General features: G+C 45.3%; 1 protein-coding gene across 4 annotated transcripts in view; it reads right to left on the bottom strand.

Moving 5' to 3' along the window:
* Window positions 1–229: 229 nt before the first annotated feature.
* The window catches only part of WT1 (WT1 transcription factor), a 48,608-nt gene continuing 30,285 nt past the window's right edge, over window positions 230–18,552 (bottom strand). For 2 of the 4 annotated variants that reach the window (XM_054524521.1, XM_002821911.4), the window contains 5 exons: window positions 12,946–13,042; window positions 9,261–9,411; window positions 5,651–5,740; window positions 4,955–5,047; window positions 438–2,169 (listed from right to left, as the gene is read on the bottom strand). In XM_054524521.1, coding sequence (XP_054380496.1) covers window positions 2,048–2,169; window positions 4,955–5,047; window positions 5,651–5,740; window positions 9,261–9,411; window positions 12,946–13,042 — 553 coding nt within the window. In that variant the 3' untranslated portion in view covers window positions 438–2,047. Of the gene's footprint in view, window positions 2,170–4,954; window positions 5,048–5,650; window positions 5,741–9,260; window positions 9,412–12,945; window positions 13,043–18,552 lie in introns of all 4 variants that reach the window. The other 2 variants (XM_024255267.3, XM_002821912.3) reach the window with 2 other exon arrangements.

Here is an 18,552-nt window from a genome sequence, read left to right as displayed (position 1 = left end):
ATGCAAAATAAGAGGGGCCTCCGGACCTGACTTTTAGGCTGCCCAAACTTTGAGCTGCACTTCAATGTAAAACAGTCTCCATAGCTAGGCTTCCATCTGTTTGAGAAGCATTCTAAATGAAGAAATAAAACCCGGAATGCATGCAAGCCCCAAGATAAGGGAGCTGAGAGGGGCTGCACCAAATTAATCTCCTTACTTACAATTCAAAAACCACACACCAGAACAGAAAGAGAGTTTATAGTTTATAGATAATATAGATCTTTGCTTTCACACTCAGTTGCCCTGGAAAGGCTAAGCAGTTTTCAATCTGCTGAGCTGATTTATAGCAAGTACAGTTGTAAATTCAATTGTACTAGGTGTTTAGCCTATGCCCTCCCAGTGATGTATCTGTGAACTTTTCAAAAGGGCTAGTTATCATTAACATCTCTCTATTTTCTTTTGCTGATCTGGAATGATGGGATGCAATGATAATCTGCTTAAAATAAACCTTAAAACCTTAAAACATAGTCACCACATCATCCACAAACCCCATCCAACCATAGCACGAGCACAATCACTCTGTAACGCAAGGTGAAGATACTCTCTGTTGCTTCTAGGACATATAAGTCCCTCCTGAAGTTTGACAGCGAGAAATAAATTGTGGTCAGGACCTGGATAGGCTCACTAGTAGCCATTGATGTCGGTGGTGTCTTCTCTTACCTGTTTAAAAGAGGCTCAGTGGCCTTGAGATTTGAACACAATACAGCTGATGGAATCTTGCCACTTTCCTTTTGAATAGACTTTAATTGAGAGCAAAGTGAAAAATGCAGGTTACAATTTTAAGTGTTATCATCAATATCTTGTAAGATCAACACCCAGTGATGCATCTAGTACTTATACAGTCCTAATTTTAGTTGTCAAAGAGCAAATCATTATCAGACATATATTTACACAGTAATTTCAAGCAACAGTAAATAATAAATTCCCTCCCTTAAAAAACAAAACACAACACAGCACACACACACACATGCACACACACACACACACAACCACCTTTAAACAATGGATTTCCTCACCCAGTAAGTCTTATTTTTTTCACATATACTTGTAGACCCAAAGTTACTTAAGTTACTTAAAAACAGTCTTATCAGTGGAGATCCTGGACCATCCCCTATTTTCTTTTAAAGTCACTTTCATTTTTACAACTTGAAGCCACATAACCAGCATGGTTTTTATACACTAAGGACACCCCCAATGATGAAAATGAATTCCCCTCCATTTGTGCGAGGAGGTATGTACATCTATAAAGACACATATGATTACCACTCAAAAGAGTCAAAAACATACACAAAAAAATCTCAGATCTTCATAGTTTCTTAAGAGCAGTGAGCCAATGTTCACATTGAATTAACTGAATGGTAAAATTCTTTTAGATTTCTATACAGAGGTACTGGTTAGTTCTGATTCTTTCTTCAGCTGCTTGAAATGCATGCGCTTTAAAAGTTGCCTGGCAGAACTACATCCTGCTTTCCAGGTTAGCAGCCTGGCTGACCTCGGGAATGTTAGACAAGACTCACCCCCGATGCCTTGCTCTCTGATTTATTTCTTGCTGTTGCTGTTAGTAAATGGAAACCATGACAAAGTTTACATTAGCAGACACATACACATGCCCTGGCCTATAAATATTCCATGATAGAAAATGGTACAATAATTCCATCCCCAGCGAAAACGAGCATAAAAAAAGAAGGGAAGGGTCAGGGGGACATGATCAGCTATGGCTCTTCTTACAGTAGAAAATCCAGACCAAATGGCAAGGGGCTTTTAACTAACCAGACATTGTTAGCCGCTTCTCCAGGGCCTGTGAGTCAACTAAAAGTAGGCAGGGCAGAGACCAACTCTTCCAGGCACACCTGGTGGTTTCCAGAAGCACCGGTATCTTGTCTTGGAAGTTGGATGAAGAAGATCAACTGAAGTTTCCTTCTTAGTGAGGAGGAGTGGAGAGTCAGACTTGAAAGCAGTTCACACACTGTGCTGCCTGGGACACTGAACGGTCCCCGAGGGAGACCCCTCAAAGCGCCAGCTGGAGTTTGGTCATGTTTCTCTGATGCATGTTGTGATGGCGGACTAATTCATCTGACCGGGCAAACTTTTTCTGACAACTTGGCCACCGACAGCTGAAGGGCTTTTCACCTGTTGACACAATTGCCAGTCAGAGATACTTGCAATGAAGAGACGGGCGCAAGTTCAACTATCAAGGCCCAAGTGAAGTCATCACAAGGCACCCATTCTGAATTTCCCATCATTCCGTCCCTGAGCTAACCAACTGAGCTCATTTCCCAGGCAGCCTTGAAACAGCAGCATCTCTGGGGGCTTTAAGGATCGAAATATTGTAAAAAGTTCTATTCTTCGGTCAGAAAACTTGGAAAGTGGGAGATGAAGAATGAGTCAAGTTGGGGGAAATGTCTGAGCAATTCATAATTAAGGGGAAAAACATTTGTTTCAGTCTCTGCTGATAGAATGTTTTGTGAACTGTGTAAATTTCTCCCCCTTGTTGAGTAAGTTGGGAACTGAGATGAACTGGGCTGCAGAAGCCTCTGGGTCATCTACCCTGGGTATTACTGAGTGATCACTGTCCAGAGATCTCAGCTGTGACTGAAGCTTTTAATACTTCTATCTGTGTAGATACCCTGGATGGGCTGGATACTTTAAAATAAATCACTGATACCAGTTTACATGTTATGTGTGTGTGTTTTTTTTTTCTCTTAAAGTGTTACTGAGAGCATAATCCTGTTATATGGAAGATTCTAGTTGGGGCGTGGTTCTTAGATTTTTAATAAGCTTGCCAAAAGATTGAGGCTTCTCCAGCCAAAGAGCCCTCAGACATTCTTTCCAAGCCTCATTCTCATTAGGGAGAATAACTACCATTTATTTGATGCTTAACACATGCCAAGCCTTGTGCTGGGCTTCACACACACACACCCTCATGTATTCCTTACAACAGCCCGTAGGGGAAGCGTTATTATCCCCACTCTAAAGATGAGGTAGGACATCTATTGAGGGCGGATCCAGGCAGAACTCATATCTCCAGGTCTGTCGAATTCCAGAACCTGTGCTTTTTCCTGTATCACACCTCCCAGGCCTAGCCATGATGGAAAAGCAGCTGCGGCTCCATCTTAAGGAAGAATGCACAGAAGCCAAACCCTGTACCACCTGACGGATCTTCTCAGATACTGCTGGTCCCACTTGGCCTTCTCTGAGAACTAGTGGTTTGGACAAGCACTGAGAAATGTCCCAGGAGGGCTGGTGTCCCAGGGTCAGACTGGAGGCCAATCAAATGTGGTATTAAACAGTCTGCTGGCAAAACAGGTCATGTCACACTTACTTGGGGAGTGTGACAGCAGTGTACAAGGGACTATAACACTTTGCCACCAAATTATGAGCTCAGGACTAAGTTAAAGAAGCATCAAAGGCACCTGAGGAAGGGAAGCAAGATCCCATCCCGCCAACGATGGGCCACAGGTGCCTTGGCTCTGTTTTTAAATGCAGCCAGTTTGGGCGAAGAATCTGGGGCTGCTCAGGGGTTTGTGATGTCGTGTTTTCCTTCACTCACTGTTCCTCTGCTCTTCCTGGCCTGGCTTCCACTCTCCAACCCCACCTCCAGCAGTGCTGTTAGGGGCTGGCTCCTAATGGACTAATCCCAACCCTGTCTCTCGTCATCTTCATTCCTCTCAGTCTCTCAGTGATGTTCAGCTTTGCTGACTTTGACTCTCTACTTGACTCTCCATGCTCCCTGGACTGCAGAGTAAATACCTGCCCCTTCTCCAATAAAGAAGCAAGTGGGACAAGGTGGGCTGGAAGCAGACAGAACTGGATTTGCTACTTACTAGCTTTGTGACTTTAGATAAGCCATTGAATTACTATTGCCTCAGTCTCCTCATCTGTAAGATGGGAATAACACATGCCTACCTCACTTTTTTTGTTTGTTTTGTTTTGTTTTGAGACAGGGTCTTGCTCTGTTGCTTGGGCTAGAGTACAGTGGTGGGATCACAGCTCACTGCAGCCTCAGCCTCCCAAGCAAGGTCTAGTGAGCATCCTACCTCAGCCTCCCCCAAATAGCTGGGACTACAGGTCCACACCACCATGCCCAGCTAGTTTTTGTATTTTTTGTAGAGACAGGGTTTTGCCATGTTGCCCAGCCTGGTCTTGAAATCCTGGGCTCAAGCGATCCACCCACCTCAACCTCCCAAAGAGCTGGGATTACAGGCATGAGCCACCACAGCCGGTCCTACCTTACTCTACTTACAAGCATGTTGTGAAGATAGACTTAGATAAGCTAAATATTAACCCTCTTTCCAAAGGTAGAAAACATGCATCAAAGGTGGTGCTATTTTTATTATGAATCACACCAGCCTTGCAGAAAGCAAAAACCTTCAGCAGCCAGTAAATAAATGCCCTATTCTCTTCTCTGTACTAGTACGAAGGAAATAATATCCACACACTGATACTGGTCCAGCAGAAACCAAGACCGCTCCTGGGGCATTAACTTTCAGCAGAGCAAGGACTCAGTTCTCTGAAAATAGTGCCATGAAACATGTGCTCTCAGAAGAATAAATGTTTGGCTTGCTAAAATTTCTGCTGCTTTTCTGTAAAGTTGATTATCGTATCAAAGAGAGTGACAAAATGTGTGACGCAACAAACTGGAAACAGTAGGGACCTGGCTTATCTCTTCATTTTCATTCTGCACACTCCAGCCATTCTTTTCCCATCTTTCTCCTTCTCTGTATTTCCACCCTCCCCTTCTTTAAAAAATGTTATTATTTATTATTTAAAGATAGCCACGCACTATTCCTTCTCTCAACTGAGTCTAAACCTTAGAACTTTTACACTAGTCTTTTCCAATCCCTCTCATCATAATTTCATTCCACAATAGTTTAAAAAAATAATGAAAAATAAATGTGAAGAAAAGTTTACGCACTTGTTTTACCTGTATGAGTCCTGGTGTGGGTCTTCAGGTGGTCGGACCGGGAGAACTTTCGCTGACAAGTTTTACACTGGAATGGTTTCACACCTAAATGGACAGAGAAGGTCTAGCCTCGGCCCTAACAATGTGGGGCACTGTGAGGCCCACAAGGCTGACTTCCGGCAGCTGGAGGAGCCCAGCATTTCCTGCCATGCCTGCAATGTCTGCATCTGCCTCACCCTTAGATTTCCCCAGTCCCCCAGGCCCAACGAGAATCACTGATTCTGCACAGTAATCTTCAAGGACCTGCTTCTGTCTTGGGAACAACCATTCCTTAACCACAGAGGTCCAGCTTCTCACCAGCTGGAAGATCTCAGCTGTGTCAGAGACAGGAAAAGTGAATCACATGCTACAAATTGGATTCCGCTCTCCATCACCCTCATTCTTTGCTGATGCTCAGTGTATCATCGGCCCACTGCTATTGGGATCTCACTGTTCTGTGGTTTGCAGGGGAAATGTGGGGTGTTTCCTTTTCTTTCTTTTTCTTTATTTAAGAGGAGGAACATCTCCAGAGATTATGGGGGAGAAAATACTGGAAAAACTAAACACATGGCTGACTCTCTCATTCATATTCAGCAACAAAGAGAATCATGAAATCAACCCTAGCCCAAGGGAACACAGCTGCCAGCAATGAGAAGTGAACCTACAAACCTGTATGTCTCCTTTGGTGTCTTTTGAGCTGGTCTGAACGAGAAAACCTTCGCTCACAGTCCTTGAAGTCACACTGGTATGGTTTCTCACCTTGGGGAAGACACATATCCTATTTGAAAATGATACTGGAAAAGAGGATCTCATTAAAGGCAACCTCTCCTACTAGGACTGAACAGATCCCAAAATGCTTAGGGAACTTCACTGGAGCTTGTTAGGGTAGGATGATCCCCATCTTGCAAGTTACAAATGAATGGGAGCTCAGGGGCCAGAGGATTCTGCCCCAAGTCTCACATCTAGCTCTGCCATTAAAAAAAAAAAAAAAAAAAAAAAGCCCTGGGTGAGGTGTGGTTTCTTTATTGTAAAATGGGTCCAATAATCCAACAACTTCAAAGGATTTATGACCTTCACATAAAGGGCTCAGCCCAGAGCCTAGCATAGAAGGCGTGCTCAAAAAATATTAGCAAATAAAAAACAAAATATTTAACTTCCAGGCAGAATCTGAGGCAGAATTCTGGGATGCATGCGCCTTGAGGTCAACCTCATGAAATAAGAGTTTTATGTTTTACGGCCCAAAGACCTGGTGTTCTTTGCTACTGACTCCTTGTTCTTGAGTCAAGCAAATATGACTCCATGGTTGCGAGACACTCAAGACACACCAAAATCACTGAGAAAGTTTTTGGTGTGCTTTATCCAAGAGAAGTCAGTAGTGGGATTACCCAACCTCCTGTCTCAGAATGGAGAAGCCTCACCCCTGTCCTCGCTAGAGAAAGTTCAGCCAAATACTGGGACCTGAGCCCCAAGAGAAGTGAGCAACCTCAGGCCTTCCCACCTTCTTAGGAGAATCCTGAGTCACAGGCATCTGGGATGGAAACAAGCCATTCTAGAATCAGTCAGGTCTTTCTGTTGCAAGGCAGCCCCCTGTTACCTTTCCAACCTCAAAGCCTCTGCTATTTCCCTCATGAATCTCTATTCCCCACTATGCCAGAGCTCACATCCTGAAGTCCTCCTTGCACTCTGCTCACACTAAATGTCCCCCATCCCTATCTCCACATCGAAAGTCTCCTGGGTGTCTCCTTCTTCTGCAATGCCTGCTTGGAAACTGCATGAGCCAATTTCCCTTCCTTCCCTCATTACGACATTTATTCCAGGCTGTCTAATGTGGTGAGCTGTGTCTGGGTCTGTAATTCTACAATTCTTCAATGGGCTGGAAAATCCTGAGGGCTAGAGCCTTTTTACTTTTATTTTTTCTCAGAGACAGAGTCTCTCTCTGTTGCCCAAACTGAAGTACAGTGGTGTGAGCCTAGCTCACTGCAGCCTCTAAACCGTGGGCACAAGCGATCCTCCCACCTCAGCCTCCTGAGTAGCTGGGACTACAGGCATACACCAGCACACTTGGCTAAATTTTTAAAAATATTTTTTGTAGAGACAGGGTCTCACTATATTGCCCAGGCTGGTCTTGAACCCCTTAAGCAATCCTCCCGCCTATGCCTCCCAACATACTGGGATTACAGGTGTGAGCCACTGCGCCTGGCCCCTCTCTTTGTATTTGTATCCAGGTTGGTGCCTTGTGTTTCACCTCTGTGAGCTGGAGAAGATGATACCCCTATTGAGTCTGATTTCCTTCCCCTGCCTTTGAGCTTCTGCTCATCTATCACTTTCTCTGCCCAAACTACCAGCCTCCACTGGCTAACACAAGCCGTTCTTCCTCTGAGAAACTTTCTCGGATGACCTTAGTTCAAACTGATACCCTCCGAACTCCTCGGTACCTCCTGTCTCTGATTTAGTACATGATCATGTACTCTCTCAGTCACTTTTCATTTGTTTATATCCTAGCTCCCAAACAAACCATGAACTCTTTGAGAAGGAGGATTACAACCTTCAGTTAAAAAGCAAGAGTTTGAGTCCTCTTGCTGCTATATCCTATCCTCTTCATAAATGTTTTGTGAGTGAGGATTAAATGAAATATACATGTAGAGAGCCTGACACCCAAAAAGTACTTAATATAACAGTCTGTACTGTTGTTATAAATAAATAAGAAAATATTGCTGTCTTTCAAGGGGGACTGTAGGATTGTTAAATACCAACCTGCCCTCATCTTCTGCAAGGAAGAGTTTCTTAAAGGCTCCAGTGGGTCTGGGGTTTTGGCTGTCTTGTTCACTGCCTTCCCTTCACACAGTTGTCTAACCCTCACTGCATTCTAAGTGCTTCTCTCCCATTAAAAGTTTCTACAACCATACTGCCTTCATTTATTCCCTTGCATTTTTCAGGCAGGACTTTACTTTTTCGTTTTCTTTATAACCTTGACAGTCACTTTTCAAACGATCCCATTTGGGGAAATGTGTAAAAATATAACATGCCACTGGTCCCCTCCTTTTTAGCCTCAAAGCCTGTGGCCCACTGAGTGCAAACTCAGATTGACACCAGAATTGCATCCTCTGGACACAGTGAATTAGCAAAATCCAATGGTCCAAGGAAATCTGAATGCAGCTCACTTTTTTCTCCAGCTTCCCAAGAGCAAAATCAGCAGTAATAATACAGTTGTAACAGTGATCCTATAATAATGCTGTTCTTCGATTGTGGAAAAGGCAGCAGTAGCTCCTCTGTAGGAAAACCTGGGTTTCACCACACTCCCACACTCCCACCTAGTGCCCACAAGGCCCAGAGCAAACGTTCTGTGATATGGCTGTCCATATTCAAGGTGGCCAACACCAAACAATGCCAGTTCTCTGTTTCCCAGAAGCAGCCTCCTTGACCTGGGGGAAAATCCAGTTTCATTGGCGTATCTTCAAAAATAAAAAATCATCATCTCTCTCTCTTTTTTTTTTTTTTTTTGGCAGAGTCTTGCTCTGTCGCCCAGGCTGGAGTACAGTGGTAAGATCTCAGCTCATTGCAACCTCTGCCTCCTAGGTTCAAGCAATTCTCCTGACCCAGCCTCCCGAGTAGCTGGGATTACAGGTGCGTGCCACCACACCCGGCTCATTTTTGTATTTTTAGTAGAGATGGGGTTTCACCTTGTTGGCCAGGCTGGTCTCCAACTCCTAACCTTGGGTGATACACCCCACTTCGGCCTCCCAAAGTGCTGGGATTACAGGCGTGAGCCCACACGCCTGACCTTTTTTTTTTTAAAGTGATCACAAAAAAATCAAACTAACAATCAATTTTCCCCTTCCTGTCTAGTTGATTATTACTGACCCAAGAAGGTAAGTTTTTCTTTGGACCATCTCTTCTAAAATTTCACAATGATCTTGCCCATCGACCTCCTAAAACCATGTGATGACTATATTCCCAGGCCAGTTCCTCTCCCCTTAGAAATGCTAATAGTATTCTAACACCAACACGATTCCCACACAGGTCTCTTTAACTCTGTGGCACTTTCTCTCTACCACTCTGCTCTGCCTTTCTGGAAGACAGTTTACTGATCTCTGTAATAAAGGATAGATAATCAGAATGCAAAATGGCCCCACAACCTCTTTACATCACCTGGATCAGACCTTTCAAAGCAGTGCTTACTTTCCATCCTGGAAATGACCTGGGTCCTTAGCAGTGTGAGAGCCTGGAAAAAGAGCTCTTGAACCATGTTTGCCCAAGGCTGGACAGCGGGCATACTTACCAGTGTGCTTCCTGCTGTGCATCTGTAAGTGAGACAGCTTAAAATATCTCTTATTGCAGCCTGGGTAAGCACACATGAAGGGGCGTTTCTCACTGGTCTCAGATGCCGACCGCACAAGAGTCGGGGCTACTCCAGGCACACGCCGCACATCCTGCGGGCAGAGAGTAAGAGGAAGGGAGGCTTTAAGCCACATGTGAACATTCACGTAGGTCTTGAGGGAGAGTGAGCACTGGAATATATCCAAAGAAGGGGTGGCAGGTGCAGACCTAAAACCACTCCCATTCACACTCCAGATCCCCATGGCAGACATCAGTAATGGATGCTAGATCAGGACATTCTACAATGCATTGCTCTAAGATCATCACTACTGAGCAACCAGAAGTGGCTCTTGAGATGAAACCTACATGAAATGGCTGTCCCAGAGCCTCTGCAAAAGAAATGCTGGTACCTGGAAGAGCTCCCAATCCATTCTATCTCTCAGCTTCTCCTCTTGAGGTAGTGATGTCTGCAAGTCCAAAGTCCCAAAGTCTAACTACTCCCTCCCACTTGGAGACATGACCACATGACCTAGAGCCAATCTGCAATGGGTGGGGACATCCTTATTAGAAAAAAGTGGGATAATGAATGAGCCCCAAACTGACCAGATCGTCCAAGTATAAGTAAATAGCAAGGAAGAAGGAGCCCCTGGATTTGGGGATCCCATCTGTGAAAGGAAGCAAAACCCACCAGAAGGCCATGGTGAAGCCAGCACAACCTTTAATAGTGCAGCCAGAAAGCACTGGAATCCATCTGCCTTCTGTGCACTGCACACGTCCTTTGCAGGGCATCTGTTGCTCCCCTTTATCTTGTGGAAGTGCAGTGTGTGTGTTGTCAGTCTTCCAAGAATAAGAACTGGAGGAAAACAAAGAGGCAAGCTCCCCTTCCTCTTCTTGGGGTCAGGGAGTCATAAATGGGAGCTGAGCAAGTGCCTGAGTGGCCACTAAATTCTCCTCATTCCTTCACAGATGAGTAAATCAACCCCAAAGGGGGTGAGATGCTGACACAAGAGTGCATCCATGTTTTGGTTTTGTTTGTTCTTAAGACAGGATCTTATTCTGTTGCCCAGGCTGGAGTGCAGTGGCACGATTGGGGCTCCTGCAGCCTCAACCTCACCAGCTTAAGTAATCCTCCCACTTCAGCCTCCTGAACAGCTGGGACAACAGGTGAGAGTCATCATGCCCAGCTAATTTTTTTTTTTTTTGGTAGAGATAGGGTCTCCCTATGTTGCTCAGGCTTGTCTCAAACTCTCGAGCTGAAGGGATCCTTCCACCTTGGCCTCCTAGAGTGCTGGGATTACAGGCATGAGCCACCATGCCTGGCCTAAAGTGCATCCATGTTTTGTGCTAAGACCTGAAACCACTTCTGAATATAACCAACTCCTTGCCCTGTGCATTTTCCACTCTACCCCATGCTTATGTTCTAGTCCCTATTTCGCATTGCCCTGCACTGAAAGGTCAGTTTCTTTTTTGGAAGAAAAAATGCTGTAGTGACATACAACACAACATTGATGTTAATAGGCCATAGTGTCTCAGGGATAATGGAGGCATAAAATTAAATGGTGAGCCAGCTGTTGGATTGGAATACTCAATACCTGTCCGGTCTGGAGTTTTTTAGAGGCCATGGCAAGTGAGCCTGACAAACTGGGCTTGATGGGAAAGAAAGCAAAGGAAGCATTTTCCATTTCCCTTAATTCATCCTAGAAGCAATGCACATGGGAACAGGAGCTGTTAATCTCAGTAAGGGTCCTGGTGAAGGATTCTGATTGTATTCGTCAGGGGAGAGGCTTGATGTCTCCCCAAATTGTCGTCAGATTTCCGTATTTCTGCAACCCTTGCCTTTATTTCTCTCCATTGAAAGGCTTGGGAGTAGGGAGCACACTGTTCTTTCTTCGTGACACTTCTGGAAACATTAATCAGAACATCTCAGAGCTACTTGCCCACGTATCATGTGGGGTCTGGCCCAGATACAACTTATTTCTAGAGTACTGACCATTCTGGTGAAAGTATCACTGCTGTTACTCACGTTGCAGCCATGGATTGATGTTTATAAGTCATAAATGAAACCCTTAGTAACTGTATGTGCTTCTGACCACCCAAAATAGAGACTCTGCAGGGAAGGCAGACTGAAGGTCTATGGAGGTGGCAGATCAAAAGTGTCTATTGAATTCTCCAAAACTTTTACCTTTATAGTTTACTTTCTTCGTGCTCCTTGGAGACTTCTCCCTCCCACAAACTGTTCACCATCCTCTGCCTCCCTAAGAAGCAGTATCGTGAAGTAGGTATAAACAGGGGGTCTGAAGTCGGGCAAGACCTGTGTTATTAGTCTCGGCTCCAATATTTACTAGCGATGTGATTCTGGACACATTATTCATCACCTCTGGGCTTCAGTTTCCCCATCCATGAAATGGAGAGAATAACAGTACCTACCTCATAAGGGTGTATTGCAGATGAAATGAAGGGGGAAAGGCCACAAATAGAGAAGGAGAAACCTTACATGCATATTGCTAAGAGAAAGAAGTCAGCCTGAAAATGCTACATCTAGTATGATTCCAACTATATGACATTCTGAAAAAAGACCGAGCCGGGTGCAGTGGCTCACGCCTGTAATCCCAGCACTTTGGGAGGCCGAGGCGAGCGGATCACGAGGTCAGGAGATCGAGACCATCCTGGCTAACACTGTGAAATCCCGTCTCTACTAAAAATACAAAAAATTAGCCAGGCGTGGTGGCGGGCGCCTGTAGTCCCAGCTACTCGGGAGGCTGAGGCAGGAGAACGGCGTGAACCCTGGAGGCGGAGCTTGCAGTGAGCCGAGATAGCGCCACTGCACTCCAGCCTAGGTGACAGAGCGAGACTCCCATCTCAAAAAAAAGAAAAAAAGAAAAAAAAAGACCGGTGATTATTGAGAAGAGAAGAAGAGGGAAGGAAGAACAGGTGGAGTGTAGGGAATTTTAAGGGCAGTGAAACTATTCTGTATGATACTAGAATAATAGGTACATGGCATAATGCATTTTTCAAAACCCATAAAACTGTACAACACAAAAAGTGAACCCTAATGTAAACTATGGGCTTTAGTTAACAATAATTTATCAATATCGGCTCATCAATTATAACAAATGTACCACATCAATACAAAATGGTACTGATAGGGTAAAGTCCATTTTTTTTAAGTCCACGTATAAAGCTTAGCACAATGCCTAGTATACAGAAAACGTCCAGCCATAGGCGCTACAGTTAGTATGATTATCATCAACACTTGGCAAGATGTGAGTCTACCTGTGGGGACTTTACGATGTAGACCGAATCTTAGAAGTCAAAGGTCCAAGCGGTTAATTCAAGCCCAATTAGCTTAAATACAAAAGCCGCACAGCCCGCCCTGGAGAAGTCAAATGGAGCAGTAAAGGCAGAAAGCAGAGGATTCTGTAGCACGCATCTTGGGCAGCGCCAGGCGGCGGGGCAGCCTCTCTAGGAGAGGACACAGCCGCCTTATCAGACCCAGGGGATGAGCAGGGGTCCCTGATGTTAAAGGAGCCTGCAATGAAGAAGAGGCTTGCCAGGGCCAAAGAGTCCATCAGTAAGGAGCTAAAGGGCCGGTAAGCAGGAAGAGGCAGTGCGGCCCTCTTCCTGCTGGGGCCTCTCTGTGTGCTCACCTGAATGCCTCTGAAGACACCGTGCGTGTGTATTCTGTACTGGGCACCGCAGAGGATGGGCGTTGTGTGGTTATCGCTCTCGTACCCTGTGCCGTGGCTGCAAACACAAAGAAAGGAAAAAGGCTCAGGGTGGCTCACAGTCGCCATTTGGAAATGCTTATCTGCAGTCAGGAGAGAATGATGGTTTTTAAAGCTCACAGAACAAAAATCGTTGGTTTTTGCCTCCCTCCACGGGGCCACTTTAGATGCAGGGTTCTGCGAAGGGCGAGGCCGCTGGATCCTGGGGCCGCCACCTCGCAGCCCCTCCCTCATCCTCCGATTCTCGTAGGCGTGCACCGTCGCGGTCCAGGTCTCGCTCAGACAAGCCGAGGAAAACCACAGTGGCAGGGTTTCATCCTCGGCAAGTTGTTTACCATCTAGACGGCAGGGCTGACAGCTGCAAGTATCTCAGGAATGAACAGAATGCCTCAAGCTTCACGTTTAAGTGCACTGAATTTTTGTTGGCACCTCATGACTCAGTTTTTACCAGATAGCACCAAAAAAGTGATGACGCAAGAAGAGATGTCGTGTCCTCAGAAGTGGGGATTACGTATCTGTGGCCCCATTCTGCTTAAATGACAGGTCAGTTTTCCAGATCAGCTTAACTCTTGGTAGCCAGCCTGTGCTGTAGGTGGGCACTGGAGAATCTTCCTCCAGCATTGGACTGACTAGTCCCCTAACGTGCTCAAGTTAAGCTTCGACTACATAGGAAGAGCTGAAAGATGTGCAATGCTGCAAAGGACAACTTGGAAGGGATGAATGTTCTGCTCTAAAATTATTCTCTCCTTCAGATACAATGCCTCTATCTGTTCTACAGTTAGTTTACTTCCAGATGAGATGAGGCAGACTGAGGTTTTTCACCCACACCAGCAGCACATTAGAATCACACCTAGAAGCACCGAGGAGAGCTCTTATGAAATAGCTCTGTGAAATGATGCAGCTGCTTTGCAAAATATCTGGCAGTTCCTCAAAAGGTTAGACATAAAGTTAACATATGACCCAGACATCCCACTCTTAGGGATATTCCCAAGGGAAATGAAAACAGATGTCCACACAAAAACTTGTATACATTGTGCATTAGCAGCATATTCCTAAGAGCCAAAAAGTAGAATCAACCCAAATGTCCATCAACTGATGAATGGATAAATCGAAGAGAGTATCTTCATACGATGGAATATTACTCAGCAATGAAAAGGAATAAATTACCAATACATGCTACAATATGGATGAACCTTTAAAATATCGTGCTAAGAAGCCATTCACAGAAGACCACATGTAGTATGATTGCATTTCTATAAAATGTCCAGAATAAGCAAATCTGTAGGGACAGAAACTAGATTAGTGGTTGGGTGCCTTGAATTGGGGGAGTTGGGAAGACAAAGAAAATGACTGCTGAAAATGTCCTAAAATTGTGGTAATGGTCATACAACTGTGAATATACTAAAAACCATTGCATTGTACACTCTAAATTGGTGAATCATACAGTCCGTGGAATCTATAAATCTGCTTTTAAAAAATTATTGGTGGGGGGGGGGGTGGTCTGAGAAGGATGCATCAGTATATTTATTTATTTATTTTGAGACGGAGTCTCGCTTTATTACCCAGGCTGGAGTGCAGTGGTGCGATCTTGGCTCACTGCAACCAGCACCTCCCGGGTTCAAGCTATTCTCGTGCCTCAGCCTCCGGAGTAGCTGGGATTATAGGCGCACATCACCACACCCGGCTCATTTTTGTACTTTAAGTAGAGACGGGGTTTCACCATGTTGGCCAGGCCAGTCTCGAACTCCTGGCCTTAAATGATCCACCCGTCTCGGCCTCCCAAAGTGCGAGGATTACAGGTGTGAGCCACCAGGCCCAGCCGCATCAGCATTTTTAAAAGCCTCCAGGTGGGATTAAACTGGCTGTCAGCACTGAGAATTCCATTCTCTGCCTCCATTACTCTAACAATTGGTTACAGGGTCCTGGGCAGGGAGGCAGGTAAGCTGGTGGGTGGATCAGCCCACTCCATCTGATGTGGTGTGGGGAAACCTGGAGTTGACCCAATACTCACTCACCCAGAGGAGAGAGTGCCTGGAAGGGAAGAGTGTCTGCCAGGACAACTGGAATGTCCACACCCGCTAGGGCCACAGAAGCTGTAGGGTTTCACATTTACTTCTGGCTCTAAGCATTTTAGAAAGAACTGCCTGCCCCTCTAAGCTACCATATCTTGTCTCCACATCCTTCAAGTAATTTTTGACTTATCTAGGGCAGGGGGAATGTCTCAAAGAAGTAGCCCCAGGGTCAAACATGCAAAAATTGGGCAAAAAATGCCAAACCCAAAGAACATATGCCCTTCTGACCCTTAGAATGTGTTTGTCAGGAGAAAGAGGCTATGTCTGCCTTCCTTACAATTACTTGGTACAGACAGTGGGAAAGTGAGAGGTGATGACAATGGCCATTTGGCAGCAGAAAGAGGGCAGGACCAGAATGGTGCCATGGTGCTGCCAGAACATTTTGCCTCAAAGGCTGTGAAGAGAAGCTGCCTTTGCTTGCTTCAGTCATCTGCATGGAGCCACAATGTGACTTACACATTTTCTTTCTTTTTCTTTTTTAGAGCTTGCTCTATTGCCCAGGCTGGAATGTAGTGGTGTGATCACAGCTCACTGCAGCCTTGAATTTCCAGGCTCAAGTGTTCCTCCTGCTTCCATCTCCCAAAGAGCTAGGACTATAGGTGCCCCGCACCATGTCCAGCTGATTTTTATTTTTATCTTTGTAGAAACAAGGTCTTGCTATGTCCTCCATAGGATGGTCTCAAACTCCTGGGCTCAAGTGATTCTCCCACCTTGGCCTCCCAAAGTGCCAGGATCACAGGAGTGAGCCACTGCACCTGGCCTACTTTCCACATTTTCTAGGGCTGAAGGATTTCTAGGGACACAACATTAAAGTTCTGCCATCGAAGGGTAAAAATTAGAAATCTGTCTTGACAGCTAAGCTCTGGGTGTTAGCTGGGTTCCTGGAGGGTGGGGGCATGGGAACAGACTTTCCTGAAGACAACTGTCTCATGAAATGAAGTGGTGTGACACTCAAAGGGAACAGCAATCTGCACAGCCAGATGCAAACCACAAACAAAAGAAGCAACAAGCAACAAGACTATATCTGCCAAATATGCCAGCGGATTCTCCTACAAGGTCCATGAAGAAAAAAAAATAGCCAGACCCCTGCCTATGGGGACTTGGGTCTCCAAAAGACAAATACACCAATGCAATTCCACACTGTGGAAACCTGCAATTCACCAGAACACCGAGTACAACGTACTGGCATCTGATGTGGTAGCAATTCTCTCTAAATGAGTTTTTAAAAAGCAACTTGGTGGTCTGGGAACCATAGACTAATAGAGATAGAAAGGATCTAGAAGGGCCATCTACACCAACCCCCATTCGGAGCAGAAATCCCTTCCAGCTTATGCCCAACAGTTGATCAACATGACTGGTGACTAGTTTTCAAGATAGCCCATTGCATTTTAGGAGAGCTTTAAAAACAAGCTGAAATCTACCTTCTCATTTCTGACTCCTGGAGAACCACTGAGCGAATATTACTTTTTTTTTTTTTTTGAGACAGAGTCTCACTCTGTCACCCAGGCTGGAGTGCAGTGGCACGAAGTCAGCTCACTGCAACCCCCGCCTCCCGGGTTCACGCCATTCTCCTGCCTCAGTCTCCTGAGTAGCTGGGAATGCAGGCACCCGCCACCACGCCCGGCTAATTTTTTTGTAGTTTTAGTAGAGACGGGGTTTCACCGTGTTGCAGGATGGTCTTAATCTCCTGACCTCATGATCCTCAAGCCTTGGCTCCCAACGTGCTGGGATTACAGGCGTGAGCCACGGCACCGGGCCCAGCCGCAAATATTACCATTTTACAGCCATCTGTGTGTATCTCCTCTGCCCCATTGTAAACTTGGCCTTGAATACAAAGACTCTCTGCTCCTCTCTGCATCCTCTAAACTCAGTCACTGAGGCAAGACGTGGTGGCTCAGGCCTGTAATCCCAGCACTTTGGGAGGCCGAGGCAGGAGGATCATGATGTTAGGAGATTGAGACCAGCCTAGCCACCATGGTGAAACCCATCTCTACAAAAATACAAAAATTAGTTGGGCATGGTGGCACGTGCCTGTAATCCTATCTACTTGGGAGGCTGAGGCAGGAGAATCGCTTGAACCCGGGAGGCGCAGTTGCAGTGAGCTGAGATCGTGCCATTGCACTCCAGCCTGGGGGACAGAGCGAGACTCTGTCTCAAAAAAAAAAAAGATTTCAAACAGTTTTCATGTTTTTCTGTTTTGTTTCCTTTTGAGACATAAGATAATTGACCCTGCTGAATGACAGGGAGAAGGGATTTATGAGTCCTTGGCCAAGATAGTCAGCAAGATCACAGGAATTGACAGCAAGGTGTCATGAGGCTATGGTTCCAAGTGGGAAAAGAACGGTGAGTCTGGGGCAGGCAGGTAAAGTCACGGGAGAGAAGGTTCAGGATAATATGACTGCTTCTCCTGTCCTGCCACAGGGAACACTCTGTGCTAGAAGGCACTCTCCAACTTAACAAAGATACTTTAGACAACAGTTCCTTTGGTTTTATTGTTCAACCAAACACAAATCATCCATTTAAGCATTTAGCCCATCATCCCCTATCTTGTCCACAAGGACGCCAAAAATATCAAATATCTTTTGCAATGAAGAGCCACTATATTAGTGAACTTCCGCTATTGGACTGGTAATTCTACCCAAAAAGAAACGGACTTGGGCACGTGTCTTGCATACCACTAACCAACCTTGGTAATGATCCCTGTTTTCTCCCCAGCTTGTTCTCAAAGATCTGGCTTAATAACTTTTCCAAGAATTCGTGCTAACTCTGTGGTTTCCAGAATCCACTGGGTTTTTTTCCTACTTGAGAACTAAGACATTTATCTGTCTCAACTCTTCGGTCACCTCTCTTATTCTCCATGAATTTCCAGGTTATTGGATAAGGAGGCAGTTATTTTATGTGTTTGCTAAATTGGTCAGAATATGGGTTTGACTCTTTTTAATTTAAAACAGAGCCATGAACTCAAATATTCCTATAGGGACCAAGTAAGACAAGTAAAATGAAGGCGACCCTAAAGAATGAGACGACATTGAACTCACAGGGACGGCTACCCTGGCCACATGACCCTCTGACCAACAGAGGCAGCCACGACTCAGCTCTCCCAGCCAATAACTGTAAACAATGTGAACCCAGCATTGCTATACTTTTCCATTCTCAAAGAAAAGTAGGAAATCTGGACTTTTTTGAGAGCACCTGAGTTATAAGTTCTTGCAAATAATTGAAATTTTAAAGAATCACTGTCAGGTCAAATAAAACACACATCTAGCCCAAGGGCCGCCAATCTGCAACTTATTGTATGCGTCTCATGAGCCTGGTGATTGAGATCAATAAAATTTATGTCTTTAGGGCATGTGGGTGGCTCACGCCTATAATCCCATCACTTTTGGGAGGCCGAGGCAGGAGGATCACTTGAGCCCCAAGAGTTCAGACCAGCCTGGGCAATATCATGGTAAGACGC

Source organism: Pongo abelii, chromosome 9 (assembly GCF_028885655.2).
Source record: "Pongo abelii isolate AG06213 chromosome 9, NHGRI_mPonAbe1-v2.0_pri, whole genome shotgun sequence".
Lineage (NCBI taxonomy): Eukaryota > Metazoa > Chordata > Mammalia > Primates > Hominidae > Pongo > Pongo abelii.
The sequence above is the reverse complement of the archived record's forward strand: the minus strand, read 5'-3'. Positions and strand labels throughout refer to the sequence as shown.